The sequence below is a fragment of the Aulonocara sp. 'chitande type north' Nkhata Bay genome, linkage group LG23, assembly GCF_057382095.1.
Source record: "Aulonocara sp. 'chitande type north' Nkhata Bay isolate Kocher_YH1m ecotype deep benthic linkage group LG23, A_spYH_male_GT1.1, whole genome shotgun sequence".
Taxonomy (NCBI): Eukaryota; Metazoa; Chordata; class Actinopteri; order Cichliformes; family Cichlidae; genus Aulonocara; species Aulonocara sp. 'chitande type north' Nkhata Bay.
Genome location: NC_141365.1, coordinates 3,374,294 through 3,386,936, shown reverse-complemented (window position 1 = coordinate 3,386,936; position 12,643 = coordinate 3,374,294). Strand labels below are relative to the sequence as shown.

Here is a 12,643-nt window from a genome sequence, read left to right as displayed (position 1 = left end):
TGCCCCACACAAACTTAATGCCCTACATATAGTTTTTTGGATCTGGTCTTATTTTAAATTTCAACAAACAGATCATATTTTTTTAAAAACTGTAATTAAAAAAAGTCAATTTAACTAATTAACTCCAGTTTTATGCTTTAGTAAAGGCACTGCTTTATTTTGTTTCCTTCTCTTTTCTGCTTTTTATCTGTTTTACATTTTGTACTGATTTGTATAATTATTATTTGTTATACCAATTTTATGAACGATTAATTGGTATATACGTAAATAAATAAATTTTAGCGGAGACGGAAGTACGTTGGAGTGAATGCTCTCGCTTTGCTTAATACTCTGGGTGTGAATGGCTGGGTGATTGGACGGGTGTTGCGTGCCTCTGATAATTGAGGTACAGTCTAATGTTAACCCAGCTGCCTGGGGTGAGTCATACCAAGCACCATCATATTCAGCTCTTCTGGACGTTTCGTATAAAGGTGCACTATGTCCACGATGCTAAAAAGCATCGTTTGACCTTGGGGGTTTTAAAGGCATCAGCTCAGGATCCGTACAAAAAAAGAAGAAGAGGAAAACCCTTATTATGCATAAGAGGGACACAAATATTTGTTAAAAGCTTTTTCTCGCGGGTAATTACTCACGAGGCCTTATGGACAGAATAAAAGAGACCTTTTAGGAATGTGCAGAACAAGTATTTTCAGCCATAGTATGCGGTGAAGCTGTAGGGGTGATATGATTGGCTGGCAGAAAGTGAAGTAAGGGTCTGAATAATTCATGTAGTGGGGTAGCAGGTATGAAAGAGGCACGAGCAAGGAGGCATAGAGGCTGAAGAGAGGCTATGGATGGAGAGAGATGCTGTTGCCAGGGAACAGCAGCCACACAGACCACCACTGAAAACAACAGCAGGATTATCTGATGGGACTAAAAGGAGACAGAGGCTGGTGCTTATTTTTCCCAAGTTGCTGCAGGGATAAATAAGCTACTTCCATGGAGGAATGTAAATACAGTGGAAGCCCAAAGAAGCTTTTCAATTGATACTGTGGTGAGAAGAAAAAGCTTCTCCAAAGGTATTTGGGTCCACATTAAGGGAGAAGAGAGGGGGGGTCGATATATATATAGAGAGAGATCACGATGCCAGAGCAGATGCGTTCCCATTAAAGGAATTTTGTGTCTCGGTGGTGTGGAAGTAAGAGCTGAGAGGCAAGGCTGTCGGCTCGCTCTTCACGGCCAGTCTTCCCCCAACAAAGGTGACCAGAGGCGGAGGAGAGGAGAGGGGGGTCCAGAACAGAGGTGCCCCCTGTCCTCAGACACCTGCTGCTGGCGAGCCGCGGACATCGAGGACAGTGTATGACTGTGTCCGTGCACAAGTGCGCGTGCGTGACTCCGAACGAATGAATGAGAGACGGAGAGAGAAAGAGGAGGAGGAATTTTAGACTGACCCACGCTTTTCTGTTGATGTGGAGCAGCGGGGCGGTCTCCCCTCAAATCTGTGCATCTGTGACTGAGGACGAAGAAGACGCTCCACATCGGGAGATCTCACGCCGCTCGTGTGAGTTTAACATCCTTGCATTTATTTTATGCATGGTCACACAGCTTGCACACGCATGCACGATTGTCCGTTAATGTGAGAAATCTTTTCTGTTGGATGCTCCACTTGGGGTGACCTAGAAAGGCTGTGGAGCCATTTTACTGCACCTTTTGGTGCTGATTGGCTTTGCAGAAATCATTGATGTTCACATCTGAAGACCGGGAAGAAACAACCCGCTCACAGTTACATGGTGTTTATTTATTTTTTTATAAACATGATTTTGCGATTTACGCCTGCTGGCTTGCCTCCACACAAGAATTTTTCTTGTGCATAATAAAACAAAACATGTGGAAACAAATTATTTCCTTTGTTAGTTATTTGGCTGCCTTCCATTTCATACACAGCCACAAGTGCTGCTGCCAAAACCACACCACTCCTAGCGATTATATCACAGTGTTGCTATTATTTCGGTATGCACTGCTGAATGTCATCATCGCACTGGGGCTGGTTGTACTACAGCACATTTTTTGTGGCTAAACACACCTTTTCATTCTGTTTCTAAGTGCAACCTGCAACCCAAGAGTGGAAATGCTTCCATCGCTCTGTGGAACAGGCTCGGAAAAGCATGAGGAAAGCAGAACTTTAGGACTCGTGCAGTTGACTGAGAATTCTCTCTAAGCTCTTAAGCACAAATTAATTCATGCTTTTCAGGTTTTCTATTTAATTGTGTTAGTGCCTGGAAGCCTGAGAAAGCAGAGGTGTGGTAGACTTAAAGAGGAGTCAGTTTTGTCCTCCACGTCTGCCTGTGGAATTCCAGGCGAGGCCAAAGTCAATTTTCATATTTGACTTTTGAAGGATTTCTGAGCGCAGAAAAGCGAGCTCAGTCCGATCCAGTCACATGCCTCTCACATGTGCTCCGGTGGGCCGGGGGGATGAAAACCACGTGAGCTGCAGTGACTTAAGCCCCCTAATTATAATGAAAGAGAGTCAATTATTTGACTTTTCCCTCAGCATACAGGCCAAAACACATGTTCCTGCAGTGCAGCAATGTGTGACACCTTTGGTCTGTGACTGCGAGTGCTATTGCTCATAAAAACTCTCTGCACACCTCCAGGCCCCTGCTCTCCTCTCTGAGGGATGGGCACCACAGAGGCGACTCTACGAATGGAGAACATGGAAGTAAAAGACGAGTGGCAGGATGAAGACTTCCCCAGGTATGATCCTTCCACTTTTTAAAGGCATCTAATGCGCGGTCGTGTTGATGTGATGATGAAAACTGATTGTAAGATTTTAAAAAAAATCCACTTATTCTCCTTTAAATCCTCAGCTGATTGGTAATTTTCCACAACAGGATAAGATCTGCGATATTGTTTATAATTATGGGAATTGTGGCTGAAATTCAGAGCTTAATGAGCAGAAAATAAGTGGCAGGAAAGTGTGATGAAAATCAGCACTGGGCTCCATCCTCCTCCTCCTGCTCCTCCTCCTCCCTTTTCCCTCCTCCTTTGTTGGATGGGGGAGGCAGGAAGCCAGGGAGCAGGTGCAGCGCCGTCTTGGAAGCGGTGTCGGGCAACGTCATGTGACGCAACGGCAGTCGCTGATCAACAACACCAGTTCAGGAATATGGTGGCAGGTTGTGGTTAAAGACGGAGGGTCAGTCAGTTATTAAAGAAGAATCAGAGTGATGCTCTGCTCCGGTTTGGCTCACACCAGCTGAGAGGACAGGGAATGAGCCCAAACACAGAGGTGCGTGAGGTAAAAGATAAAGATCATTAAGGATCGGCTTGGACAAAAGCAGCCCCGCGCTGTCTCCGTAAGGTAAGCATCAGTGGTTCGTGCTGATCTTAAGAGATAATGCAGACATAAACAGATGAGCTTGAGCTCGCCCCCCTCGTCAGTTTGCATTTCTATAAAAAAAAGAGCTTCATTTGTGACAAAGGAAGCGGCGGATCAGTAGTCACTGCAGGGGTCCTCGGGGAATAGAGGCACAGTGTCTGTTTCTGTGGGCTGAAGCGTGATTGTTGGCTCAGGAGGAGCCCGCACTGTCACACAACTGTCCTCCCGCGAATGGGAGGATGAGACGGTTGGCTTTCACGGGAATGCAGCTAAGACCCTCTCTGCTGAACAACACTGCGCTAGAGCTCTCTCCTCCTCCCAGTTTTTTTTAACCAGTGAGAGCACAGCTGTGCACTCAGCTCCTCGGTTGTTCCTCGGGTTTTATTGCCGACAGATAACACATGCAGGTGCAAGCACGTTTGCCCCCATTTGCTTGCTTTTTCTGCTTTAGACACATTTGACAAGGAGGGAAGAAGAGGAAGATGTTGATGTCCTCCCATCCTCTCCTCCTTCTGTGCAGAGTGTAAACAGAAGCAGAAATGCAGACACTTTGTTTGCATGCAAACTGTTTCTCCACCCCTCCATCATCCGCTCTGACTCACACCCTGCCCGGCGGCGCTGTAATCTTCGTCTCTCCCCGGAGACAAGTTAATAACCATCTCTATCCTCTTCTGCGTGCTCTTCTTTTCAGCGCTTAGCCAGATTAGTGACAACACCCATGCCTAGCTTGGACCTTTTAACACGGTCCTAATCACATGGATCCATTTTATTATGAGGTCATAGTTACAAAGTAGGGCGTGCTTTAGGATGCATTTATCTCAGCTGAGGAAAAATGATGGGTTTTTGTACTGTGTGGCTGAACCTTTACTCTCTGCAGCATCACAACTTCCTCTCTGTCGTGTAATAGATTGGGCAAACACAGCGCTAGATGCTTACATAGTGTATGCATGTTTCCAACCAGACCACTACCAGAGTACGGAGACATGGACCCCTCCTGTGGTCTCACAGATGACAGAACCTGTAAGTAACACCAACAAGTCGGGGGTCACCGAATGATCATTATTGATGACAAACCCCTCTCTGTGTGGCATGAATCACAGTCTCTTTCCTCCTGCCCTCTGGTCTCACTGTAGCTCATCCTACCTCCCTGAACGTGAGCTCACCGGGAGGAGGAGGCAGCGGCGGTGTGTCCTCATCCCACCGGAAGAGGCGTACGTTGATCGCCCCGGAGATGAACCTCTCCCTGGATCAAAGTGAAGGTTCTTTGTTGTCAGATGACTTCCTGGACACGCCGGATGACCTGGACATAAACGTTGACGACATCGACACTCCAGATGAAACCGACTCACTCGAGTTCATCACGAATGGCAATGACCTGGAGTGGGAAGGTTAGCAGATCCATAACAGGTCGCTGTTTTTACTCCTGATATTAATCCATCAGCTTCAAAAAGCTAGTTGAGGCTGAACTTTAGGCAAAAAGGGTTTTTTGTTGCTATTTAAGCTGAAAATTCACTACATGTATCCATGCACGTACCATAAAATGTCAGCTGAGAAGTTACACTGTGCTCTTTAACCTAAACATACTAATACATGTCGATTTTTACAGAGACTTTGCAAAAGGAAAGGATCTGTAACACAACCTAACTTAAAAGGAGCTTACACATATTATGATCAATGTTTCCCTTCGACTAAAATGATTCAGCATAACTCTGTTCGTGCCCAGATGACACACCGGTGGCATCAGCGAAAGCAAATCCCGTTGACAGATCCGGAGAGGTGGGCGAGGATGGGAATGCCAACAACGGACGCCTCTGGAGAACAGTGATCATCGGAGAACAGGAACATCGCATCGACATGCAGGTCATCAGACCTTACCTTCGGGTCATCACACACGGAGGTGAGAGTCAGAAAAAGCTCTCAATTAGCAATAAAATAATCCTTAAAATCCTTATATATATATATATATATATATATATATATATATATATATATATATATATATATGGTGTGATCGTGTGCACAGGCAGTGATTTGTCTCAGTTTAAACATTCAATATGTTTCCTCTGGTTTGTTGTGAAGATTTCCATGACAGTAATCTTAAACTCTCTCTCCTCAGGTTATTACGGCGAAGGCCTGAATGCCATCATTGTGTTTTCTGCTTGTTACCTGCCTGACAGCAGCTGTGCAGATTACCACTACATCATGGAAAACCTCTTCCTGTGCGTCTCTCAGTCAGAGCCAACTTACTCGCACTTTTAAGCCCTGTATATCAACACATTTTGAACTGCACCCAACAGGAAATCATAACTCTCGTGCCCTCCAGGTATGTGGTGAGCAGTCTGGAGATGCTCGTTGCCGAGGATTACCTGATTATTTACATGAACGGAGCAACTCCTCGGAACAAGATGCCTGGCATCAGCTGGCTGAAGAAATGCTACCAAATGATCGACAGAAGGTCAGAAAAAAGTTCAATACATTGATTGATATCTAGCGTATTGGGAATTTCTTTAAATAGATCTTTTTGGAGATGTTCACATCAGCGCTGAACTCTGGCTCATCTCCATCATCCCACATACACGATGCTGATATTGACAGATATGAAAGGGAGAGAAATAAATGTTTTCTCAAGCTGTCAGTCAGTGAAAGCTTGTCGATGGCTCTGAGTCCTGTTTGGCAGTTGGGAATAAAATTGGAATAAACTTTTAAGCACACACACACAAAGCATAAACGTGTGAACAACGATGCAGCTCTGTTAACAAACGTTTTCTTTCTGTTTTCTGGCAGATTGAGGAAGAACCTGAAGTCTCTAGTCATTGCTCATCCCACGTGGTTTATACGCACCGTCCTGGCTATATCGAGGCCTTTTATCAGGTGATACGAACAAGCTGAATATCAAACAATATCATTTCCATTAAGACCTGAAGGTTAATCGATACAGGCCACACGATGTCTTTTGACCTCTCGAGAACTGAGTCCTTGTTTGGGATGTGCCTTTTATTTTTCTGATAGCTATTTGAGATCAGACAGTCCTGTCAAGTCTATAAACTAAGCTCACTTGTTACTTTGTTACATAGTTGCTACTATGTCCCCATATGGGTAAATGGGTTAATTTTACAGAATAATACAATAAAATCAAGATTTCATAGTAAGTATAAAGCCGGGTCGAGCAGAATGAAGTGCAATGTGCAGGAAAGGAAACATCCCTGAGACGGGAGGTCTGACACAGAGCGACTATAATAACTTTAATCTGTTTCTCATTTAAAATATCAGTTTGACAGCGTGGATCTGTTTGCTGCAGATTTTTTTATTGTTTGTCTTTTTGTGTATCTGTGTAACTGTTGTGTTGCTTTTCTCTCGTCCTCTGCAGTGTGAAGTTCATGAATAAGATCCAGTACGTCCACAGCCTGGACGAACTGGCAGAAATGGTGCCCATGGAGCACGTCCATGTCCCCGAGTGTGTGGTGCAGTAAGTATCTGTGACCGCTAGATGGAGAACGTGAGCTTTACCTGCAGGCAGCGGTTAATCCTTTTTTCTTTTTTTAAAGTTATTACTCATTTAAACCAAACCGAGAACAAGACTGCTGTTTGAATAAATGTAAAATAAGATTATTGCCTCAGTTCCTAAAAAGAGGACTTAGATGGCAGGATTTACTGTGTGATGTGAGGATATAACAGCGCCTCTCGTTTTCAGATTTGACGAGGAGAGGATTAAAGCGCGGAGGGAAAGGTAAGATATAGCTTTGTGCAGTTTTAAATAGCATTACGCGCCAACCTCGTGCATATTATTATATACATATAACTGTGTGCAGAATTAAGAGTGGCTTAAGCACTTAGAACTGGATAATTGGCTACACAAGACTCCCATCTAATAACTCTGTGTATGTAACTGTGTGTGTGTGTGTGTGTGTATGTAACTGTGTGTGTGTGTGTGTGTGTATGTAACTGTGTGTGTGTGTGTGTGTGTGTGTGTGTGTGTAGGATTGAGCAGGAGCAGAGACAGCAGCAACAGCATCCAGCCCCACAGGAGCCCGTGAAAAAGTCTGAGAGGTAGAGGTCCTCTAACCACATTTTAATGTGTGACAACAAACTCAGAAGCTCATCAGGTTTCAGTTCGTTGTCACAGCTCTTACCTTTACTTTTATTTTTCAGGCCAAAATCAATGATTGTAGGTCAAGGGTTCTGAGACGGAGGGAGATTTGAAGGTAACGTTGCACTTCTTATTTCAGCCACAAGATGGTGCTCTGCTCTCACACGAGTTTACCGCATCGCCCATTAAGCCTCTGCAGACTTGACAACAGATTCCAGTTTATGTTTATAGAAGTACATCACTCTGGGTCTATGATGTGTCCTAATTTTGGATTAATGTTCTATGATGACAGGTTCGTCTGTTGCACATTGTCAGGGTCACAAACTGAAAAAATATTCATCTGATTGCTTTGGTGCTAAAAGTAGAACTGAGCAGGACGCAGTTTCACAGTTTGCACGGTGTGAGTTGGTACTCGTGTGATGTGTGCTTCTTCGCTGCCTTTAAATACTGAGGTTCTGTCATTAGCTGAGCTTTTCTCCTTCAGTGTTTCTTTCTCTACGTTTGCTTGATTCTGTCTGGTGCAGCTTCTTTTCTGCTTTCTAAAGTTACAGCTGTGAAACAACATTTCTCAGTTTCTCGTGTACTTCAGAGATTCTTATAATCTCATATTTTGTGTTAACTTAACCCAGCTGATGGTCACGTACATATTCTGTATCTTCCACGTCATTTAAGTGATGTGATGAGGGAACAAACTTTGTTTTGTTTTTAGATTTTAGGGGTATTTTACATATTTCACCAAACTTTAGCCTTACACAGTTTGTGCTGTATCTCTGGATGAAGTTTCCTGGATTTCAAACAATTTTGGTGTTTTTATCATCAACATATGGCTGACTGAAGAGGTTAATACTGTTCATTTTAAGTCATATTGTCAGTCCTTGAGGTAGATAACTCCTGTACAGAACCTGATTCAGGCTAAAATTTCAGTGGATAGTTTGTTTGTTTGTTTTAATCGATAATATCCTTACAGGCTGCTAATGTGGCAGCACATGCTGGTAGAAACCAGGTGGCTGAAGGTTGTATAGAGTAGTGACCTGTGACTGTCCGGCTGATATGCTCAGAGAGACAGTGTGCTAATGCTACACATCACTGAGGTGCAGAAGCAAGATTCTTGTCAATTTTTTAAACTACTTGAAAAGAGATCATTTTTAGTTTAGGACTGACCCATCATACACTCATACAGGCCACTTCATTAGGTACACTCCTTCAACTGCCTTAATGCAAATTTCGAATCACCCAAGCACGTGGCAGTAGTTCGATACACTGTGGCATGTTGACGTAGTCGAGTCAAACTGCTGAAGTTTAAACCCATACAAGTGGGTAAAATGCCTTGTTGATGCCAGAGGTCAAAGGTCATGACCAGACATCTGTGAGCTGATAGGAAGGCAGCAGTAAGTGAAATAACCACTGCAGGTGGTACACGGCAGCAGAAGACCACACTGCTGCTCCTGTGAGCTGTGAACAGGAAACCGAGGCTACAGTTCTCACAGGCTCGCCAAAACAGGACCACAGCAGATTGTCTGTGTACGTTCTCTGTTATCTGGGTCAGTTTTTAGCGCTTGAGGAAAAGGAAACTGGACCTCGTATTCAAGAACCTTTTTCAGTTCAAAAACAACTGGTGGAAAATCCTTGGTATTCAATTTCTAGTGGGATTCTCCCTTTGGACATAATCCTGGGAATTATTGGCCCACTGTTAATGAAGCAAGTCGTTAAGGGTCATTTCCACCAAGTTGTTAATTGTTCGTGAGACTTTGCTCCATCGCGCTCTTCATTATGTGAGCGTGGGTTGAATCAGCTTGCAAAGAGACTCCAAAACTGCATTGTGGGTGGCTGATTCCTGATGCTGTAAGGCACCATCTCTGTTAAACGATTTATACTTAATGAAAACGTCTCCTCTGTCTTCTTGCTCCAAAATGGGAACATTAGCATAACCAAACATGTCCTCCCTCTTTTACAAGTGCAGATATCCAGCTGAATCTCGTCCTACTGAGGTGGTTCTCCTGTGCTGTGCTACGCATATGTGGAGTAGGTCTGTGTAACGGTCCAAGCATTCCTCACTGCATAGACTACACTGTGTATGCTGTGCAATGTGCAGTGCTTGTGTTTTGTCAGCTGGGCGAATGTTTTGTCTTGATTTCTGCAGTGACATTCAGCTGGTAGGGTCAGAATGTGGCAAAAACATCACGAGAGCATGGATCCATCCTGCCTCATATTAGTGGTGCAGACTGGTGTGACGGAGGTGTGGGGGATGGCCTGTCAGCATGAGTGGACCCATCTGCATATGGGTGCTTACAACAGGATAATGTGCCGTGCAACAAAACTCAGAACTGGTTTCTTGAACATGACAAGTTTACTGGATTGAGATCTGGTGACTGCGGAGACCATTCGAGTGCAGTGAAGCACCTTTGGGATGTGGTTGAACGGGAGATGGACATCATGGATGTTCAACCAACAAATCTACTGCAGCTGTCTGATGTTATTGTGTCAGTATAGACCCACATCTCTAGGAAATGCTTCCAGCACACAGTGTGGGCCTTTTCTGTCCCTCATAGACAGCTGCACTGTCTAAAATAACACTTACATGTTTTTATTGTGCAGACATGATAGTTCTTTGTGCTCTTTTCTGTTTGTGCAGGGCTCACCTGAAGTGGAGCGTGAACGTCCAGCAAGTCTACACAAGCTTCGTGTCATCATCCCGCTGACGATTTGTGCCGTCGTTGTCCGATCAAAACAAAATAAATGCTCCGTCCCATAATGCCACTGGGAACTCACCCCTCCTCTATCCCAGAGGGGTTTTATGGCCACACTAAATGAAGTCACTACTCTGTTACCAGATTTGATTTAAAACCTGAAACCGCTGCTCGATTCGTTCATTCTTTAATCTGCTGTTAGGGAGCTCGTGCTGGATTATAATGAGCCTCCTTGTTCCTCGTTGTTCGAGTCAGAGATTACAGGCTTGAAGTTAATGAGGGCAAAATTACCTGAAAATCGTGACAGTTTAAAAACACGAGCGAATCTTGAAGCTCCTTTAACTGAGATCTGGGTCAGTACGAGACCACTGGAACAAACTCACATTTATATTCGTGCCGGTTCATGTGAATGTCGTGTGCGTCAGATGTAGATAACAAGGCTTTTCCAATGTATCAGATGCTTTATTTTATTTTTTTACCTCATAGCTGCTGCATCATAAGGCCCTTTGAAGCGCTCTCATATGCTGTTCTGACATGTCAACATGTGCTAACGTTTGCTGGTGCGGGGGTCCTTTAGCTCTGTGAAGTTTCCTTTGATCGCCTCCACTTACTCTGTACCCGGTGTCATTATGTGCCTCAGTCATCCTGAGTGTTTAAAAGAAAAGGCAGGAACGTGAGCGCTTACTGCAGTTTGTGACCCATACTGGAAAATCTACAGGAGTCCCTGTGGATTGTAAAATTATTTAGGTAAGTTCAAGCAATATATTGTTTATTTTGTGTAACATAGTCACATAAACAGCCTTCATACAACACTGAATGCTTTGTATTTAGATAATATTTTGGCTAAACTCCATATTACAGGTTCCCATAAATGTAATACTAACACGTGTGCAAAGTATCTACAACAAATTTGTATAGATTCTGTAAAGATGTGATGAAAGTCAAGACATAAAGCAGACAAAGTTTGACAAACTGCACATGAAGCAGTGACGCTTTCTCTCGGACGGGGTCGCAATTAATACGTCTGAATTTAATTCCAGATTAATGAGTGAATGTTTTGGTCATTCAGAAACGTCCTCAGTGATCAGCAGTGTCAGCACCTCTGGACGGTTTAACTCTGGTTCTTTGTGTCTTCCATTTTTTCAAATTATTGTAGCAGGAAGACTGAAGCATAGGATTACTTCTGTGTGGACTTCATGACTTGATTGTCTGTAAACTGCTCGTATGTTTTGCACTATTGAATTTGGGTAGTTTAAGACTATGATAGATTTATGCATTTTGAGCTGTTGTTAGTATGACTTGTGTTTTTGTAGGTTGTGGGCATTCTTATGCATTTTTGGTACAGAAAATCTGACCAATGAAAAGTCTGTTTATAAAGTGCCGACTTACTTTACTCCTCTTCTGTTGCCTTTCCAGAGTGGCAAAGTTGGACAAAAAGCTTGAACTTTTCTTTTTGTGATCCTTTAAGAGTGTTTTTCACTGGCAAACCCGACCTGGCGGCGTCCCGTCTTCATTCTGCGAGGGGGACGCCTCTCGCTGGTCGTTTGTTGGTTGAACCGAGTGCCTATTGTCGAACCAAATGCTTCGGGGAAATCTGGAAAAATGAAGGAATGTACAGTGTAGCATTTTACTTTTTGGTTATGTTTTTTATTTGAGTCACACTCGTGCATAAACTGTTCATTCTGACTATAAAAGCACAAAATCTGTAATGTTTCAACCCATAAACCGACCATACCTGCTGTAAAATGTTTGCTCACATATGAACTGTTTCACTCTCCTGAAGCTTCCATGATTGTTTCTGCCTGTAAATATGACTGAATAAATTGTTCCTCATCATATGTTCTCTGTTTGTTGCTTAGAGCACTGCCTGGGCTTAAATTGGTTACATGCGTGTTAAACTACTGTATGTTCTCTGAGCTGTTTGCAAATATTGGCTTGACTTCCTGGGTGTCACATGGAGGTGGGTGTGTGGCGGCTTTTTCACAGAACAACGTGTAACAGGGCGACTCTTTCTCAGCACCAAAACAGTAGTGTGTGACGTGATGCAACGACAGTTCTGAAAAGTGTTTACATGTACAATATACACTCACTGGCCACATCATTAGGTATACCTGCTCCCTGAGACGTATGTGGCACCGATTCAGTGCACATGCGAAGCAGATGTGTTACAGCAGCAGAAGAGCACATGCTGTGCCAGTCCTGTCAGCAAAGAACAGGAAACTGAGGTTACGGTCACCACGGCTTACTAAAATTAGACAACAGAAGATGTTTGTGTAGGTTTCTCAGTCACCCAGGTCATTTTTTGAGCAAGTGGACTTTTTTCTGTCTCTCTCTCTCTCTATCTAAGAGACCTTTTCAGTTCCAAAACAACTAAACGAGAGTTCCAGATATCATTTAACCCGTGGTGGGATTCTCCCCTTCGAGGTGCTTCTGAGAATCTTTGACCCTCTGTTAATCATTTAATAAGCTAACGGTCGTTACTGCCAAGGTATGAACAGTTTGTGAGACACTGTC

At 43.6% G+C, this 12,643-nt stretch overlaps 1 protein-coding gene across 2 annotated transcripts; it reads left to right on the top strand.

Annotated features, from left to right (window-relative positions):
• The first annotated feature begins 500 nt into the window (after positions 1–500).
• Positions 501–11,965, top strand: atcaya (ATCAY kinesin light chain interacting caytaxin a). 2 transcript variants are annotated; one of them, XM_086283110.1, is made up of 13 exons: positions 501–1,540; positions 2,634–2,733; positions 4,317–4,375; positions 4,489–4,743; positions 5,079–5,252; positions 5,472–5,574; positions 5,679–5,810; positions 6,140–6,226; positions 6,723–6,821; positions 7,047–7,082; positions 7,334–7,402; positions 7,505–7,557; positions 10,075–11,965. In XM_086283110.1, the coding sequence occupies exons 2-12, from the start codon at positions 2,657–2,659 to the stop codon at positions 7,536–7,538; spliced, it is 1,125 nt and encodes a 374-aa protein (XP_086139236.1). In that variant the 5' UTR covers positions 501–1,540; positions 2,634–2,656; the 3' UTR covers positions 7,539–7,557; positions 10,075–11,965. The 2 variants fall into 2 exon arrangements, with proteins under 2 accessions (XP_086139236.1, XP_086139237.1); XM_086283111.1 differs by lacking the exons at positions 501–1,540; positions 2,634–2,733 and adding an exon at positions 2,758–3,337.
• The last annotated feature ends 678 nt before the right edge of the window (positions 11,966–12,643 follow it).